This window comes from Ambystoma mexicanum, chromosome 11 (assembly GCF_040938575.1).
Source record: "Ambystoma mexicanum isolate Mex_15411 chromosome 11, UKY_AmexF1_1, whole genome shotgun sequence".
Taxonomy (NCBI): domain Eukaryota; kingdom Metazoa; phylum Chordata; class Amphibia; order Caudata; family Ambystomatidae; genus Ambystoma; species Ambystoma mexicanum.
In genome coordinates, this window is record NC_090934.1 from 1,103,039,611 (window position 1) to 1,103,059,795 (window position 20,185).

Here is a 20,185-nt window from a genome sequence, read left to right on the forward strand (position 1 = left end):
AGGATTTTCCCTTTTTAAACGCACCACTTTTTTTGGTGCAATGTTAAAGACACCGCCGGTTTATTTAATATAAAATCACCAGTTGGGTCTTTTCGCCAGAACTCTTTTCCAAAATGGCGTTCGTGTCTGTCTCTGTAACTCCAACCAAAGTCGGGCCCTTTGTTCCACTTTTTGGCGGGCTTCACCACAGAAGCCCTCCAACTGGTGCCACTATGTCTGGGTTCCCCAGGATGTGTGGGTGGGGGAATTGGCACCCTGGACTGCGTTGCCTTAGCAACTCAAGTCGCCCTCTGTTCTGATTGGCCCAGTGGTGAGCCGCCCGGCTCACCACTTACCATGTATGAGTGACAGTTAGGCTGTTGAATGTGTTTTTTCTGCATAAAAGCAGGGCTTTTGGGACTGGAACTTCAGAAGTCGCCACAGGACCTAAGAAATCCGAAGAGGGGAGAAGCTGAGCCATCTGCAACGACGACACCACCGGTGAAGCCCTGCTGCAAAGACCTCACCACTTACCAGACGACAAGAGAATATCTTCTGCTGTAAGAGTCTTCTCCCTTTGAGCTGGTGGGGACAACCAGTTCGCCATTCGCCTTCCAGGACGTCCCTTGGTCGAATCGCCCGTGCCAAGCACCCCGGCGGCCGGATAGCCAAGCTTCCCCACCGTGACCGTGAATAAAAGAAACACACCTTTTTAACCGAACGAACTCCGCGGCTGGTCTCTTCCCTGGGCAGTGCAACGAATCCAAGTTTCCTCCTCGACGAGATCTTCTCCTTCCCTGGTCGAAACCACAAACTGCACCCACTGCCAGGAACAACTGCCACCGCTGGAGCTTCCTCACTCTTTAAGGTACTGTGTTCCGCCTGGCCTCCCTTTCTGCGGATTGCTAAAGGTGACCCTTAAATCCTTGGCTTTCCAACTGGGTTGGCCACCAGACCTTCTAACTTTATCTTTTGCATCAAACCAACCTCCTTTGAACATTCCTGCAAAGACTGGAGTGCTTTTTAAACTGTGTGATCTTGGGCACATTTCGCCTTGCTCCATTTAAAGTGGGTCTGGCCTATGAAATTTGGCTCTACAGTAGACTCTGCCTTCACTAACTTGCTGTGTTCTTAGAAAAGTGTTGGGAACCGTTTTATTTTCATGACCTGCCTTTTTCTCTCCCTTTAACTTAATTATTGGAGTGCCATCTAAGTTACATGCTCACATCTGTTTTTACAAATAGTGGCGTTTTGACCTAGACTTGTCTAATAATTATTAAGAGATGTGTGTATACTTTTTCTGACTGTGTTTGAACTTGCTTTGATTTAGAGTGCTGAGTGCATTTCCTAGAGTGTGTTTTAAATAAATAATTATTTATTTTTGATACCAAGCTCTGATCAGTGTTTGTTTGCTCCACTGTGTTTTCGGCCCTATTGTGTATGCTCTGCATACTGCCCTACTAATTTTTAGAGAAGTCTGACTGCTCAGCCACAGCTACCAGGTACATCTGGGTGGTGCAGACTGCTACCAATTGGGTTTACTGCTTACTCCTGTAGTCTTAATCTTCTTGCAGTGTTCCCCAAGGGAACTGCACAGGATTCACATGCAGGAGTAATCATCTTGAAGCATTTCAGCGGTAAAGAGATTTAGAAATGGCTGGTCCAGGGCAACCCTTAGTCAAGCCTGGTTGTTCTTGGGTACTGCAAAAATCCTGGAATAGTACTCCGAGCCCCTGTCTACAAGAGGAACCGGTTCCATCGCCTGCATCTCCAAGAGCGAAAGGGCCTCCTGTAAAAGAGCCGGGGACCCGATATGAAGTAGGAGAGGATGGTAGAGGCAAAGGAAGAAGATGACTAAATGTCAAGAATTCGATATCCGCGTAGACTATGTATACCTCCGTCCCCAAGCACCGGTAAGCCAGATTTGGGTATACTAGCTGACCAGTTATTGAGGCCACAGGTGACAGGAACAAGAGCACCGGGATCCCATGCAGCTGCAATGGAAATAGGCAGGGTAAGGGTTAAACAGTACAATGCAGGATAACCAGAAATGGAATGAACAAATAACACCTACTCGTGTTCTACTTGGGAGATGAATACCTGGGGAGTAGCTGGACCTAGCCCCCCGTGTGGGTGTGTGTCTTGCTCCTATGGAGTGCAGGGTCACCAGAAGAGATCAGGAGCTTAAAGTCCCTAGGGCAATGGCAGGAAGGTTACCCAATCGTACAGTTCCAGGAGGGCAACCCCAATCGTGGAAGGTGGTGACCTCTGAGGCACAAGGTTGAAGACAAAACAAATTTCAGAAGTCTTCTGTGGCAAAATCAGAACGTTAGGCAGTCTGTGTAGCAATCCAAGTTCGAGCAGTTCAGTGCAATCCAAAAAGAGTCCAGCCGTCGTAACTGAAGGATGAGTGAGAAAGAGAAAACCGTGACAGAGGTCCGAAGGTCAAGATTCGGGAAAACACGTAAATTCAGAAGCGCCACTTGCCGAGGTAAACCACAGCTAAGAAGCACTGTGTTCAGCAACCAGCGTAGCTTTATAATGGTGTCATGGATGCACATCGATGTGCGCGGGTCCTCCAGGCTGATGGGTCACGTGAGCGGACCCGTGTCACGTGTGCACCTTTCCGTAATCTTTGACTGCCGTACTGCTTCCATGGCAGTTTCCATCACGACCAAAGCAGCCAAGACAAATGACCCCGTGCCAAGGAGGGACCGCCACCCCGGACAGCAATATGGCGTGTCACCTTACCCTGTGTGGAATTGGGTGCCACACAACCTGCACCAGTGATCTGCTGTGGTGGGTGTGCAGCGGTATGGTGTGGCGTATTCAGTGTGGGCATGACACTAAAGCTGTGGAGACTACAGATAGCTGTGTTCCCGCCACCCTAATGTCAGTGCTTTTTTTTGGTGTCAGCGATGAGGGAAAAACCCATGCAATGGATCCTCTGCTGCTTCCTCCTGTTGTTGCTGGGCAATCTGTCAAGCCTCCGTGTACCATGGTCCGGAACCCCCTTGAAGCCGGAGAAGGTGCGGGCCTGAACTCAGTCCTGTGCCCTGGTACTGAAGTAAAGATTTGACCTGGTTTTGTCAGGATGGCCAAGGACTTGGTTTGAGTGGAAGTTTTTTACTTCTTGGTCAACTCCTCATTGGTTGCCGAATGAAAAAGGTCCACACCCTCAAAGGGCAGATCCAGGATTTGCTCCCGCACATCAGAAGAAAACTTGGTGGCATGCATCCATGCTGTCCTCATCTCAACCCCAAGGCACAGCCCTCTGCTGGCTGCGTCGATGTGGGAGACCGAAGACTCCATGAGGTTCTGCGCAATGGCGCGGTCATCTGCCAGCCCGGCATTGAAGGGATGGGATGCCCGACATCCCTTGTCCGAAGGGATGTCGGGCAGAAATTCCATAGCTTCCGCAACAGCTTCTGGTTAGCCGCATCCAAGAGGGTGTCTGCGTTGGCTTGCCGCAGATGCAGTCCCGAGATGTAACAGGGCTATCCCATAGACGTGAGGACTTTGTCCTCCCTGGAGAGGCAACTGGAGGCGGCTCCTGTGGAGGAAGACGAAGATGATGATGATTTAGAATACAACGAGGCCGCAGTCACCACAGAGAAATGGGGCTGTGGGAGGGAGGCAAGGAGGATTGGCTCCCCGTCCGTCAACCTAAACCTGCTGTCCAGCTTCTTGTTCATCTGGGCGTTGGCCCTGGGCTTCTCCCATACTTTCTGCGTCACCCTTAGGGCATCCTTCTGCAGGGGGATTCCAGACCAGATTGTGGTGCATTTCCCAAGACCTCTGCTAGCACACACAACTCCTGGGTGTCTTCCTCGGGAAGAGGGACCACCCCCGTCCCCCAAGAACTCCGCCAGGCCCTGAAGGGGGGTCATGAAAGGCCCTAACGGATGCAGAGGGCTTGTCGTCCTGGGTGTCAAAGTCATCCTAGTCATCTCCCGCTGACCTCTTTTTCATAGGCCAAGGGGTCTGGGCCCTAGGACACAGGTGCTGACAGATATGCAGTTATTACATTGAATACAAAAAAAGAAGGAAACAACAACTAATACCAAAATAACTAATTTTGAATTTGTTTTTAAAATGGGGTAGTGAGAGGCAATAGTGGTTTTGGGGGTGGGGGAAAAGACATGCATTATTCACCGTAATAGCATTTCTGATGATTGTACCTGCTTAGATTCACATGCTGTGCATATGGTCCGACATCCAGTGGTAACCGCAGAGTATTGCATCTGGTCTTTCAGGGACCGAAAGGGGACGTCGGCATAGGCGTGCCTGTAACACGATCCGGTCGCACCTTGATACACCTGTGTATAGGCGCGTTACAAATGCCATATCATATCCCTATCGTGATGTGTAGTGTACCCAAAATCCCTTAAGCGCCGAGGTCCCTCCGATTGTATTTTTTGTGCCATGAGGGAGCCCAGGCTATTGTGAGTGAGTACATAAAGAGAGAAAGTAGTAAAAACGTCTATGTTCCTTGCACCCGAGCGGGGAGGCAGGGTGGGCACATGTGAATCTAAGCAGATACAATCATCAGAAATGCTATTACAGTGAGTAATGCATGTCTTCTGATGCTTGTTATCTGCTTAGAATCAAATGCTGTGCATAGACAAGTGAGCAGTACCCAGAGGTGGGTTGTGAGAAGGAACAGTAGTGAAAAGATGTCTTAATACTGCTTGTCCCACCTGAGAATCAGACCTAGAACGAGTGTGTAGGCAATAGTGTTTTGTAAAGGTGTGTACAGAACTCCGGTTTGCCGCTTTGCAAATGGACTCAAGGGGAACATTTGCAATGAATGCTATGGAAGCCCCAGTGCCCCGAGTAGTGTGCGCTCTAGGCTTGAAGGGCAGTTTTCTCTTAGCAAGAGTATAACAATGTGATGCATTTGATAATCCACCGCGAGATAGCGGATTTAGAGACAGGATCCCCTTCTCTACCAGCAGCCACCGAAACAAAAAACTGGTCTATTTTCCTCATTGGTTTTGTTCTTTCCAGGTAAAACATGACTGCCCTGCGCACATCTAGTGTGTGTGTAGGCTTTTTTCGGCCATGCTGGAGGGTTCTGGAAGAAAGTGGGTAGTTCGATTGATTGGTTCACATGGAACTTTGAAATGAATTTAGGCGCAAATCTGGGATGAGCGCGCAGAAATATCTTATCCTTGTGGACTGTAACAAAGGGGTCTAGGACTGAAATGGCCTGTAGCTCGCTAACCCTTCTAATAGAAGTGATAGCCACTAGGAAGGCCGTTTTATAAGTAAGGTCTTTTAGACTTGCTTTATGCATAGGCTCAAATGGAGATCACATGAGTCTGGTTAAAACCATATTTAGATCCCATCCGGGAGCTGGGTGAGTAATGGGGGGATGAATTTTCTTAACCCCTTCAATAAAGGCCTTAACAGGTATCTTCCACCACAACACTTTCTGTTGTGACGTAGTGTAGGCTGAGAGAGCAGCTAGATGAACCTTTAGGAAATTAAAAATCACACCGAGTCTAACAAATGAGTTGGGTACAACACAATGTGTGTAGGAGAGCAGTCAATGGGATTGAGGCCCTTGGTATTACACTAGATGACAAAGCGTTTCCACTTACTGGAATAGCAATAAAGAGTGTTCGGTTTCTAGCTTCCCTGAGTATGTCCATGCATCTCTGAGGGAGTTGAAGGTGTCCCAACTCTATGAACTCAGGAGCCAGGCTGCCAAGTTCAGAGTTTGCGGGCATGGGTGTAGTGTCTCTCCTCCGCCCCCACCCCCGTCCTGAGACAACATGTTGTACGGGCAGGGTAGTCTCACAGGGGGGCGGAGAGGGACATTTCCATTAGATGAGTGTACCAGGATTGGCGGGCCCACATGGGGGCCACCAATATCATGGTGAGTGGTTTGTGGTGCATCTTGTGCACTATCTTGTTGAGTCGGGGAGGGGGAAGCGTAGACAAATTTCCCTGACCATGCTATCCAGAGTCCGTTCCCCTTGGAGTGGTTCTGGGGGTACCTGGAGGCATAGTCTTGGTATTGGGCATTCTGAGTTGCGAACAGGTCGATCTCTGGGAAGCCCCATTCTGCAAAGACGTTGAAGACGATGTCTTCGTGTAGATGCCATTCGAATTCTATGAGCAGTGGAAAATCTCTGCTGAGCACGTCCGCTAGAGATCCCCTGGAACGTGTTGGGACAACAGGAACATCTTGTGTTTGAGAGCCCACATTCAAATGTTTTGGGATACCTTGGATAGCCCTGGAGAGTGTGTGGCCCCCCGTTTGTTTAGGTAATACATGGCTGTGGTGCTGTCAGGACCAGAACTGTTTTCCCCTGTAGCTGTGTCTGAAAGGCCTTCAGTGCTTTGAATACCGCTAATAGCTCTAACAGATTTATATGGTTGGATGCTGTTAGGGAGAATTCTCATTCAATGGCTAATTTCCCTTACCTAGTGAGTCCCTCAGCAGCTTTGCTGGATTTCTGGAGCTTTTCTTTTTCACTTGGTAAGAGTGTGTGCTTTTCCCCCACTCCTACCTGTGTTTTGCCATGTGTATTTCTACTGTTTTTGTGATTGTGGACTCTTGAGTACAGCCCTTCAGTAGCCCAACTCTGTGTGTTACACAGCACCTTCAGTGTAGTGACACAGGGTTGTCTCTTAGAATTGCCACCGACTCCATTTTCTGGGGATGACTACTGTCCCCCCAGAAAATGGGGAAATTGCCATTAACTTTACATAGTCACTTTTAACCACAGATCCAGTACACCCCATCTTATATGGATTATTGTAAAGGGTTAATTCTTAGCCCTTTATCTGTGCCTCTTGGAGCATTGTTTCGCTCCCTTAACATTAAGACTTGGCTGGTGGCAGTGGTATCTACCCTAATTTTCCTACCGCGGTTATATTACATAACGTGGTAACGTTTTAGGCTATTTTAATAGCCTCGAACTTTAAACCCATTTGCCCAAATACTTTTTATTTTGGCTCTGGTTGGGTTTAATCGCCATTTCTTTTTGTTAACATCCTTCTTGGGTCTTTCTTTGCGCGGTAAACCAGGTTTGCCTCCTTTGTTCGCCGACCTTTGGCAGGCTTCTGCCAAGAAGCCCTCCTATAGGCGTCTGGGTGTCTAGGTGGGCTGAATGTGAGGGAGGGGTGTAGTCACCCCCTGCACAGGGTCTCCTTGGAGACCTAAGTCGCACTTTGTGTTGATTGGTTGAGGTGGTTGTCCAGGCTGGACAACCCCCCTGCTGAGTGATTGACGGCCAGGCTGTGTGAAGGGGGGATTTTGGCATAAAAGGCAGGACTCTTGGGCTAGAAGGCAGTCTCGCCACTGGAACTGCAAAGAACTGAAGAGAAACGGAGAAGAAGACGGCTGCTGCTACCCCGAGTCTCGGTGAAGCCCTGCTGCAGTCCTGAGCTATCTACCCTTCAACGACAAGAGAAGATCCAGTCTGGAGTCTTCTTCCCTTGAGCCTGGTGGGATCAACCAGCTAACCCTTTCTTCAGTCAGAATATCCTCTCCTGGGTCGAAATCACTGCTGTGCTGTAGTGGTCCGGATAGCCATCAGAAGAACCCTCTCCTGATTTAAAGGAGCGCACCTTTTATTCATTGTCGTCTTTTTCGCTGCTGCTGGCCTCATCCCTGGGTTGTGCAGATTGCTCCAGACGTCCTTGTCCCCACGACTGAAGCCGCAGGAACCATGAGTCTGCAGGAACTACCAGGAACAAATGCCATGGCACCAGCTTTTCTCCAACGGAATAAGGTACTGTGCACATTTGGTCGTACTCTCCGACTGACCATCCGGAATCGGGGTGAACCCTTTTCCTCCACAAAGATTTGTTGTTTCTTCCCTCCCTCTTTTCCTTCCATCTGACAATATCTAAGTACTCTTGGCATCTCGAATCTCTAACTGTACAACATGTGATCCTCGGCAACTGAGCATCTGCTCCATTGTCACTGGTTTCAGGCCTATTGACTTTAATCTGTATCTTTGAACAAGTCCTCCGATCCCCTTGCCTTGACAAAAGTATTGCCTCTGATTTTATCAATTTTTCCCGTGTTTGAAATTTTAAAGTACAAAGTGTGTTTTAACTTCGTGAGCATTTCTATTCGCAGGTACAAGTTAGTATCGCAACACAGGTCTGTCCAATCCTAATGTACTTACCTTGAATTTGCTGGAACAAGTGGAAGTGGTTGTGTGTAGTGTATTTTACGTGTGGTTTTGAATTTATAGAAGTGAAGTGTTTTATGAACAGATGGTTTAAAATAAATGTACTTATATTTTTAACCTGAAACCTTGAGTCAGTGTTTGCTTGAGTCACAGTAATTGTGGTCCTTTTTGTAATCTCTACTACTGCTCATTTACTCTTGAGATAAGTCTGGCTGCTCCGCTACTGCTACCACTTTAACAGTGTAGTACAGGCTTGTACCAAAAGTGAATTTGTATTACCACTTGGAGACTTAATCGTGTGTAGTTGTCCCCAAGGGCACTGCACAGGATTCTGTCTAACAGATGCTACCTGTAGGGATCACACTCCATGCGCTGTCTGCTGAAGTAGGAGAGGCCCCCCACACTGTGAGATATGAGTCTGTTGTGAGACTGGCTTTCACTGCCGGGCTGGTGAAGGTCTTCCCCTTCAAGAGGTTTTCCCTCGACCATCACTGCAGAGAGACGACGAGGGCTGGCGCAACAACTACCAGATCTTCCAATTGTCCGCTGGCCTGACACCACTGGCTGTTGAGCCACTCTTGCATGGGACGCATGCGCAGCCACGCGTGGGGAACTAAGTAAATGCATGACGCCATCATACCTAGCAAGCACATTGCCTTGCGTACCATCACTTTCCAACTGGCTACATATTGAGGGATCCGAGAAAGCATGTTCTGAACCCTCTTGTTGGAGGGAAAGACAAAGCCGTCCTGTGTCCGAATCAGGGCCCCTAGAAATTGCTTGACTTGACTGGGGTCTAAGCTGGATTTCTTTTCGTTGATCGAGAATCCCAGACTGAACAGGAGGTCTATTGTCTTCCGAGTATTCCCCAGGCATGTTTCGCAAGAGTCCCCCGTTATGAGCCAGTTGTCGAGGTAAGGGTAAACAGGGACAGATAGTCTGTGCAGGTGTGCTGCTGCTATTGCCAGGACCTTCGTAAACAGCCTTGGCGCCGAGTCAATGCCAAAGGGGAGTACCTTGAATTGATGGTGCCTGTCCTTTATCATGAACCTTAGATATTTTCTGTGTGCTGGCAACATTGAAATATGAAAGTATGCATCTTTCATGTCCAATGTTGCCATGTAATCCTCCTGTTTCAAAAGTGGGATTCCTTCCTGTGGGGTTACCATACAAAACTTTTGAGGTTTGACAAATTTGTGCGCTGGGCGCAAGTCTAACAGGGCATATGGTGAGGTCCTTTTTGGGTACAAGGAAGTACACTGAATAAATACCCTTGCTTACCTGAAGAACAGGGACGGCTTCTATGGCGTCCTTTTCCAGAAGTGCCTCTACTTCTTGTATTAGGATTTGCAGATGGTCTGGCGTCAGGCTTCGTGCTTTGGGTGGTCTGAATTGTGGGGGAGTCGGTCAAATTCCACACAGTACCTGTTTTTTAGAACCCACTGGTCTGATGTAATTCCCTCCCATGCCAAAAGGAAAGATGTTAAGCGCCCTCCGACCGGGGTGGCAAGGGAGGGGACCTGAATCCATAGGTCATTTCTGACCAGAGGCTGTGGCTCCCCTGGAGTTGGGGCCTCTGCCCTTCCCGCGCCAATGACCCCTAGTTGGATAGTTGGCGGGGGTGCTGGATGCTTGCCCTGAGTTCCAGTTGTTTCCCGTATTGTACATATTCTGTGAGGAATGGGATTGGCCTCGAAAGGACCACCAGGAACTTCTTCCCCTCTGGGGGGAGGGCTTTTGAGTGATTTGCTGAAGAGACTGAAGAGTCTCATGCTCTTTTTTGGCAGTCTCTAGAGCATCGTCGACTGCTTTACCGAAGAGGTTTGATTCCGCGATAGGTTTATTTTTAAGTGCTGTTTGGGTCTCTGGCTTGACGCCAGAGTTTCGGAGCGAAGCGTGCCGTTTGAGCAGGGTGCCCGAGCTAGGGACCTTCCTGCCGTCTCTGCAGTATATAGGGTGTTTTTCAATACATTTTGGTTGACCTGCCTGCCCTCTGACACGATGGTGAGTAATCTGGTTCTTGCGGGTTCAGGCACTTCCTGGAGACCTTCTTGCATCAGGTTCGACTGTGCATCGGCATAACTATCACGCAACGTAGTGTTTGCTATGTGCGTGGTAAAAGCAGCTGCAGTGGTAATTCGCTTACCCAAGTCGTACAGTCTTTTCGACTCCTTATCGGGAGGTGCCTCTCCCGTAGCAAGGGGCACTCCTGCCCGTTTCCGGATGGTGGTAACCACTAGGGAATCGGGGGTGGCATGGCTTTTAATATATTGAGGGTCGGTAGGCGATGGCCGAAATAATTTCTCCACCCTTGGATTCACTGCCCTGGTGTGACCAGGGAAGGAGCCAATCTCCTTTTAATCGAATTTAGGAGATGAATAGCTTGGCTGGAGGGGGCTTGGGGGGGGGGGTCTTTAAGAATGTCCTCCATGAAATCTTGTTTAGGTATGACCTCTTGGGTGGCGATCTGAAAATGATCGGCTGCCTTCCTTAAAATGGCATTGAAAGCCATCTGATCGTCTACTGGTGAAGCCTGGCGAGCCGGAGTGGAAGGAGGGGAATCCAAACATAGGACATATGTGTCCTGATCATGAGTAGGGAGCGCCCATGGCTCCGTCTGAACCTGATGAGTGTCCTCCTAGTTTTCCGTGGTGTCCGCCTGGTCATCCGCAGAAGGTATCCTCTTCCTCATCATAAATGTCTTGATATGTGTGCATCTGGATTTCATCTTCAGGGTGGAAGGAAGTGAAATGTTCCTGAGAAGGTCCTACATTTCCAGGAAATCTCAAAGTTGGCACAGAAGTGGGATCCTCCCAAGGTCTCTTGGGGGTAGGGTGCTCTGAAAGCGAGAAAAATCTTTCCAAGCGGTCCATGCACCCTTCACATTTTTCCCTGGTCCATTTAGACGACCCAGAAGGGTCAATGGGTGGAAAATCTTCATTTTCCTCCCTATGGCGCCGAAATGTGTTACTAATAGTGCTAGACAAAGGCTCATGACTGTCTTCATAGTCCTCGTGAGCATCGGGGTGCAGTAGGGGCGTGTCTTTTGACGTTTTTTGCACATCGACTCTCTAGGCTTCAGCCTCACTGCCGAAGTAATTCTCGCAATGCTTTCGGCGATGTCCAGCGGGGCGGGGCGTATGAATAGGAGGCACAGCGGTAGATTTTTCACCTACCAAGCGAGTACGAGGCTTATCGGTAGATTTTTCACCTATCGAGAGACTAGAAGGCCTAGCAGTAGAGTTTTGTCCTACCGGGGTCTTGGGGAGCATCGGAGCGTCAGCTGTGCACACTTAGCCAGCCAAATGTGGTTGAGGTAGCGCCCTTAATTTTCGAAGGCCCAGTCGCAAGACGCTGCTGCAGGGAAGGCTGTTAAGAACAGAGGATTCCGTCAAAATTTTCAGCGGTCCTGTTGCCGTTTTTGCCCATTTCGGCAGAACCGTTGAAACCGAGGTTGGGGTTGTGTGCTTAGTGTGGCTTTTTTGTACGCCCCTGTCGCCGGGTGTTCCCATAGCATCACTTGCGTCAGGCCTAGCAGAGTCAGTCGTGGCGGACCTAGAAGTGTCTGTCGTAAGGTCGATGGCATCCGGTACGGATGCTTAGTCATCACTAGTGCCGCTGTCACTTTCGGCGGATGCTGCGGGGGGGGTTGAAGAGCCAGCCCGCAACATGCCGTAGGCGGCCCACCACTTAACACGGCGCTCATCAAGTGTTTTAGGTCAAAGGAGTCTACAGGCCGCGCACCGCGCTTCGTCGTGGTCAAGGGGCAGACAGTCCTTCCACAGGTATCTGACCCTACAAGAGGGGCACACTTAAATGGTGTCCTTTCCATAGCGAAAGGTAATGAAGGTGATGACCAGACCTAGAGGTTAAAGAGGGGGAAAGAGGAGAGACATCGCAGAAGATAAGACCACCTCGACCCCACTCTCCCTACTGTGTAGGCCAGCCAGAGGGCCCAGCCACATGGATCTTAGGCGTTGAAGTCCACCGCCGTCGAAAGTTCCCCCAGTCTTCATCGTAGTATCTGAACACTGTCAAAGTGACTTTAGGGGGAATAACCGACAAAGTCGGTGAACAAGGATTAACTGTCTCTTATGTGGAGCTCTGCAATAGGGCGACCAGTTATCTGGGCGGAAATAAACAATCTGAGGGACCTCAGCGCTTGAGGGATTTTGGGTACACTACACGTCACGATGGGGATAGTGTTACAGACACGCCTAGGCTGACGTCCCCTTTCCGTCCCCGAAAGACAAGATGCAATACTCTGTGGTTACCACTGGATGTCGGACCATATGCACAGCATGTGATTCTAAGCAGATTAATAGGCATCAGAAGTATTACTACAACATTATTTTTAAAAAGGGGGGAATTAGTTATTTTGGAATTATTTATCTTGTATTCGTTATTTTTTCATTGGTTACAATTGCATGCAACTGTGCTGGCGTGGTCCCCCCCCAGGTCCGGAGCCACCGACAGGTCCAACAGCTGTTATGGGGGAGGCGTTGGTGGTACAGAAGGAGAAGGAGGGGTCACAACGACCGGAGGGGCCTGATCCGGTGGCGGGACCAGAACCAGGAGCGCAGGAGGAACGAGAGTACCACCTAGAGGAGGGGGCGGTGCCACCTCTGGAATGACCTTCACAATTTTTTTTCCAGGAAACCCTTCATTGGAATGGAGCGCTAGAGGAAGAGGACGTGCTTGAAGCGCTCGAAGAAGCGGTCCTCACAAGCCGCCGGGTCCCTCGGGGGCCAGCCGTCCGAGGCGCAGGGCCTCTGCTCTAGTTTAAAGCGCTGAGGCACCTGTTGCGTGTAGCCGTATGGCTGTGATGGGTAGATGTACCCCTCAGGGTACCAAAAACCTATACTGTAGGATCCACTGCCGCTTCTAGAGGGAAAAGGCCTGGGATCATCTTACAAAGACCATTTAATGGGCGAAAGCACTGGCGGGCCTTGAGCTGGATCCAAGATGGCTGCATGGACAGACCCTTGGAGGCGACACTCGATCCCTTAGCCCCTGGAGTAGAAGGGCCCTAACTTGATCGCCCTTACGAGGACAGCAAGGGAGGGCCCCAGAGCCCCTCTGCTTGGGAGCCGGTAGCCAACACGGCCTCAGGTCTGTCCCCGGAGTGCCCGGAAAAGGCCCCAGTCCCCTTGGGTTCGGAGTCGGTAGCCTTGGAGGCCTCGGGCCTGCCAGAACCTGTATCAAAGGAATCGCCATGCAGCCAAGCTTGTCTTGATGAGAGGTTCTGGAGACTAAGTCCTTAAGGTGGAAAGGGGACCTGAGGTTAGCCGCTGGAAGGCGGGCCCCTTTGGGGCGTTTCAATGCCCGAGGCTATGCCACTGCGTGCTATACTAAATTTAGAGGGGAAGCTCATTTCTCTGCTGCTAAAGGTTCCGGTATCATCCCCATGTTGTGGGACGCCCAAAAGGATGGAGGAAAGGGGATGGGACGCATGAGCAAGTGAATAGATACTGTTAAGATGGATTGTCAGAACCAGCTCCATGGGAGAGACCACTCTAGTCAGTGAGCATGGTTTTTGACACTTCAGTCTAGCCAAACTCAATCTAGGTTAACGTGAGCCGAGCAGTAAGGCAGACTTTGGGAGCTACCACATAGTCGGTACAGTTAAGCACACATGGAAACAATTGAATATTAGAATTCACAGAGAATTACAACAATATAACATTTTTTATCTTAAAAATACTAAGCAGGAAAAACACAAAAGCACACAGCACATTAAACTACATATATATATGTACACAGTTGGCAAAACCAAAGTGAAATTAGCTACACTTTACTGTAAAACACAGTAAAAGCAGTTCAAAAAGTAAATCAATAAAACTGCAAAAAGTAAAGTAAAAGAACAATGCGTGGAAACAAGCCTTATACCCCTGCCTTATAAGTGTTAAAAGACACCTGTCTTCAGCAGTCCTTTACCATTAGGTAAGTAGGCCTTGTGCCTAAGAGTCAAAGTGCCAGGTAAGTACTTGAGAGGGGGATAGGAAGTCTCAAAAGCTCCCCTGCATGAACTTGCCAAAGCCAACAGGTTATTAAAAGAACTTATTTTAAATGCACTTTTGGATTTAGGAGACAAATAAGAATTTAAGGTGCCCACTCCAAATCCCGACAAATTAGGTTATCCTGGAGGGGATCCTTGGCTAGAACGCTGCCAATGGCAGTCAGTCAAGAGATAGAGAGTGGCCATTCGCCCATAACTTCTTATGGCAGGAAAGGGCACGAAAACAGCCCAACTACACTCGCACACCTTACAACAAGTTTGTGTGCGACTATCAGTGGGATGCTCAGAGTCCCTGCTGTTCGTCGATAGAGGTTGAGGGGGAACAGGCGCAGTGGCTAAAGATTGTTTCTTTCGACTGAAGATATGGTATAATTCCCATTTCCAGTAGCGGGACGGCTCTGACAGACTAACTGTAGAGCAGGCCAATCACTTCAGGTCAGCAACGACAGCAGGTCTCACAATGTAAAGTGACCTCCACAACACAGCAGAAGCAGGGCAGTACCAGAGAAACCCCGGTCAGGGGTCAGTCGGTGGGCAAACATGGCAGTAGTAAGGATTTGCCTCCAGGCATGTTCCTTCCATCCATGAGAGGATCTGCAGTGGGAGAGCTCTTATGCCACCAGTCAGCAACCTGAGAAGTCCCAATTTCCATCTCAGGTCTAAGACCAGTGCAGCGGAGAGACCTTCACAGCGGATGGGAAGCCAACAGAATTGTTAAGATACTTCTGATGTCTCCTGCAGGCAGGATTCTTATGCAGTGCTCCAGATTTATTGGTTCCACCAGTCCAAGTGACGCAGCACAAGCAAGGGTCTTCTGTGATCGCAGCAAGAGCAGCAGCAATGCTGGTTGTCTGTAGCAACAGTCTTCTGGGTCTTCAAAGTGAGCTCTTCTTCTGAGTCTTGGCTCAAATGGCTGAAAAGAAGAATGGTTAATGGGGTCCCCTTCTTAGCCACAACTCATGAAAAGGACCTGCACCATTCAAACAGGTAAGTGCCATTGAATGGTGGTCAGCCTCAAACCACACATCAGCCTAGCAACAGATTTGCTTTAGCATGGATTTTGATTGGAAGCAGACAGTCCAAACCCACATTACCGCCAGTTCAGAGAGACAGTGCTTTGCTTGGGAATCCCAGCTAGACTCCTTTCAATTACATGTCCTATATGGCTTTTCCAGACTTGAAAGGGCAGAAAGGCAGCCAAAGAACAAAATGGTAAAGGACAGGGCTTAACCCGCATGGCATGGCCATTTTTATTATATATTAGAAATGGCGACACCGAGTGCACCAGAAAAATACAACGAAAATTGTTCACTGCCACCAGCCTGTCCTAGGCACATACCAAGAGGTAAACCGATGTTTAAAAAAAACAAGGAAAAGGGCCACAAAGTACCCCTAACAGCACTGAGGTGATGTGTGCTACCTTAAAAACAGAGGTATTACGAAAAGGGGGCATCCTCCCCCTACCCTATTAAACATTAATGGATGACCGGTTAGTAGAGCAAGGTACATGAAGCAGAAAAAGTTTTACTTGCCTCCAAAATCAGGTTATTGTTCAAGACATGGCAAAATAAAGTGGTCCTAATGATATCAATAGAAGAAACATGCACACATAAAAATCGTTCACAGATATCTTAATAAATGGACTAACCCCTCCCTCACTCTTTCTGTTCACACTCAATCGCTCTGTCAGAGTTTGAATAACTGGCGAATACTTCATTTTTTAAAATGCGTTACCCATTATGGAATTATTGATGTACCCAATACAGGCTCATGTGGATTCATGAAAAAGACCACCATTGGTGCAAATACTACTGACCTTACATTGAATACAATTGAGGTGGCTCCCCTTTTAGGTTGCTATAATGCTTTAGTGGGGCCAGGAGGGTTTGGCAAACAGGGTCAATAAAACATCCTTAACAAGTCCCTTAGGTAAGCTGATAGAATTTCTACCGATTATGAGCAACTTGTTTTCTCTGTGAAGCCTCAACTATATTTTCATCCTACTTAACTGCCAGAAACCCCATGGCTTAATTCTCCATTTCAACCCTTTTTAAGTCTGGCCAAAAAGATCTTGTACACACCGCTATTAACTCAATTAGTGAAGTATGGACAATGTCCAGCGCAAGTGATAACATTTTTGTTTCATCCTACTTAACTGCCAGAAACCCCATGGCTTAATTCTCCATTTCAACCCTTTTTAAGTCTGGCCAAAAAGATCTTGTACACACCGCTATTAACTCAATTAGTGAAGTATGGACAATGTCCAGCGCAAGTGATAACATTTTTGTTTAAGTGGCGCTCATTCTTGAAGTCGAAGTCAGTGATGCACTGTGCCAGTGAACAGAATGTTTTAGAGCCATATGCCATCACGTTTGATTAGTTAAAAAGAAGTGGGGTGTGGCCAGCATATAGAAAGCCCTGAGCTCTCAACACAAGACTGTCTGTTCCATCCGCAACGGGTTAAGTGCATTCTTGTTTGATGGATTGACTGGGTAATATGCGTTGATGGCGCAGTGAACTGATTTAATAAGCGGCACGGTGGAGAAGATCACCGAATAGAAGAACATCGCAGACGATGTCTATAATGGCCGCCTGAAATGCAGAGCCCGCAGATGACAAATGTTGCACAGTCGGGTGAAGCGGCTGGCACAGGGTGAAGACTGTTGTGGAGTGGACAAAGTTCTGGTGTGCAACAATGCATTTACCAGGGTTTTTGGGAGAATAATTGAAGTCCCCGGTGGGTGCGGAGGGGTAGTGAGTGAGTAATAAGGTAGTGAGCGAGTAACAAGGGTTACAGGAACCTGATCAACCCGAACGGGCAGAGGCCCCATCTAAGCCAAGCTAACACAAGCCTATCAGTGGGCCAGAGGGCTTTGGAGAGCCCCAAGAGACAGTCCGAACTGGAGAAAGAGAACCTGGAGGGTTCCAGTAATTAAGTATCAATTCAGACCATTCTCAAGTACCAAGTCAGAAATGGGGGTATTGTATTAAGAACACTTTTCTTCCTTGGTAGAGGTAACCGTATGGAGTTAAGATTTGGCATACAAAACCTGCAGAGAGGTTGAGGACTGTATTGCTCAACGATTTACATTTGAAAACATCCGAAAAAAAGAGATCCAAGTAATTGGGCCAGGCATAAGCCAAAGACAGAGGCCATTTATTTTATTTATTGGTTATTTGTAATGCGCACTATTAAGCAAAAGTTGTGTTTCAAGGCGCAATTGCTCCAGCCACCTTTTTTTCAGTTTTTGTTATGTGGTAGGGACTAGTTGGCTAATAGGATTTGGACTATGGACTATTTCTTTTTGACTTTGACGAGCACCCTTACTTTTTAGTTTGTTAGGTAGGGAACTTCACTCATAGCAGTAGGATTAGATAGGCATTTTCTTTTTTATTTAAATAAAACAACTTGACATGACACGTCCGAGTCCTTCTGGCTCATCACGGTACCCTATTCCTTTAAAGTTAAAAAGGCAGAGCAGACCACCACAATACGATCCTGCAAGGGTACCAGCTTTGATTGACAGAACATGTAGATCTTCTAAAAAGAAAGTGTTGATGTTCTGGCTCGTCTACTCTGTCCTTTAATGGACATTGTTTGGGATATGCTTGGAGTTAACAAAATTACTATGCGTTACTGTCTGGCTCACGCACTTGTCTGATGATATCTGCCTCCCATCGCATGGGGAAAACTTTAATGTTGCACTGAATGGTGTGATGTACTCAAAGAGGCAGGCAGTTATTAAGGGGAGCCTGTGTCATTATCTAGATTGCATAATATCTCTTTATAAAAAAATTAATTGGTTTTTATATCAGGCTTCATGCCAGGGTCCAGCCTGTAAGCACAATACCGGGTTTCGAACACATGCTGCTAGATGTTGCCTTGCTTGCAGGACAAACATGTTGCACCGGAGCTACTGTCCTCATTCTAGGTTACCCTTTCCTCTGGACAGAGTGTTTCACCTATGTGCAAACTGGGTGTTGAGATGAGTCATATTGTTAGCCGACATATTAGTGCTGTATAACCCACACAACAGCTTTCAAATGTTCTTGACAAACCCATTGGTTTAAGAATGCTCCGTCACAACATTTTTGAATGGATGAACCAAAAGGAGACCAAGCTATTCAAGAAACAAAATTAGTATGAAATGACTGGATGCCTGGTCTCTGGCAAGAAGTGCGGATTAGCTTATGAAAAACATCAGCGAGACAGTCATTTTGCAGCAGCATGTGGAAACTAATCGAAATGGAATGCAAAGGATGTTTCAAAGGTTTTCCTTTCAGACAAAACAAAACTGACGTACAGAGTAGCCCCTGAAAATATCAAAGTCAGTAGTCGGACACCAGTCTTCAAAAGGGGCATGCTCCAAGTAATGACCCCAGAAACAGTCTAGGTCGACAACACAAATTATTTCCACAGGCTCTGGTTCTTCAAACCCTCACTAATCTAGAAAGTAGGATGATTAAAGCTAAACAGATTCCTAAGGATATACAACGTTTAAAGTTGAAAAAAAAGTCAATCTAGTAATGGAAAATACCACCGAGGATGTAGTGATAAGCAGAAGAATCTGCAACTTCTGAAATGTTGATATAGAATTGAGTCACCTTTCACCCAATAAATGGCTTGGATGCATATTCCTTTTCAAAATCTGCAGCTAATCTACCCACAATGCAAAAGCTATGGGCGTTGCACGTTAAGACAGGCTTTGCTGAACTAATGAAAAATCTTCCATTCAAGTAGCATTCCACTTAGACATGTGCAAACATTGCTAAAACATGTTAACATACCTGTCCTGTTGATGTCAAGGCAAGTGAAGACTGGCTTCCTGCACACACTTTTCGTATAAACATTCCTTGTAAAGACTCTATAACTTTTGGTTTGTACACTCGGTTGGTGTCACCATGGCCAAGTTTGCCTACAAGATTTAAAAACAATCAGTTCTACGTTTGTTTTGTTGATATTTTGGATCTGAAAAAACAATAGTATAAACATTACTGCACAAGTATGAATATAAATGAAAATAGACAGTACTGTAAAATAGATTACACAGTGCAAATGCATAAATCACATATTGGCAAAGCTAGTTAAACGATGTAAAATAATTGAAAAATACAAGCTACCTTAACCACCTTACTGCAGAGGACATGGCCTTCTGCATCTGTGGCATATCTCTGTAACCAGAAACATGGAGAGCCACACCCTAGGCAAACCAGATGTATTTGTACTGTAGCACATCAGCTTTTTCGGCAGAGCAGTAAAGTGGTTATTAGCTCACCCATAGTAAAATTATACACAGAGCTCTGATATAACATACTATAGCAGAGAAGAACAAGTTACTTTCTTACCTGGTAACGTTCTTTCGATGGGATGGTCCGACGACGTATTCCATATCTATGACAGGTAATCACCACAGCTGTGCTGCTTCGGAAACTTTTTTCGGCGTCTGCGTCGATGCGCCGTCGTCGAGGACCTCCTCCGACGTCCGACGTCATCCGATGTGATAAGTAGGACGCACGACGCCCGTAGCCTCAGTTGTAGTTTTTTCCCCCAGAACGTGTGACATTAGTCTACTGCCAGTCAGACACAAAGCCTTGCGGAACGTAAGCTGCAATCGCAAAAGAAATTCTGCAGCGGGGAAAGTAGGGAGGGAGCGATATGGAATACGTTGTCGGACCATCCCATCGAAAGAACATTACCAGGTAAGAAAGTAACTTGTTCTTCGAGGGGATTGGGTCCTCCGACGTATTCCATATCTATGACAGAATCCCAAAGCAGTACCAGAGCAAGGAGGAGGGAAAGAATTTAGAATCAAAATTTAGAATTGCCAATCAAATAGAGCAAAGGACCGCCTTGCCAAAGGCCAGATCCTGTCCTCGGATGGAATCGATGGAATAGTGACATACAAATATATGTACTGAAGCCCAGGTGGCTGCATCACAGATGTTGCGAATACGAACACCCCTCTGCAGGGCAGTAGATCCAGCCATACCCCTGGTAGAATGGGCCCGCAAGTCAGCCGGTGGGTCCTTA

General features: G+C 47.5%; 1 protein-coding gene across 10 annotated transcripts in view; it reads right to left on the minus strand.

The window, feature by feature from the left end:
- HERC1 (HECT and RLD domain containing E3 ubiquitin protein ligase family member 1) overlaps positions 1–20,185 on the minus strand; it is a 3,379,312-nt gene that overhangs the window by 2,978,355 nt on the left and 380,772 nt on the right. For all 10 annotated transcript variants that reach the window (XM_069624399.1, XM_069624403.1, XM_069624396.1 and 7 more), the window contains exon 8: positions 18,943–19,070. In XM_069624399.1, the coding sequence (XP_069480500.1) occupies positions 18,943–19,070 (128 nt within the window). The remainder of the gene's footprint in view (positions 1–18,942; positions 19,071–20,185) is intronic.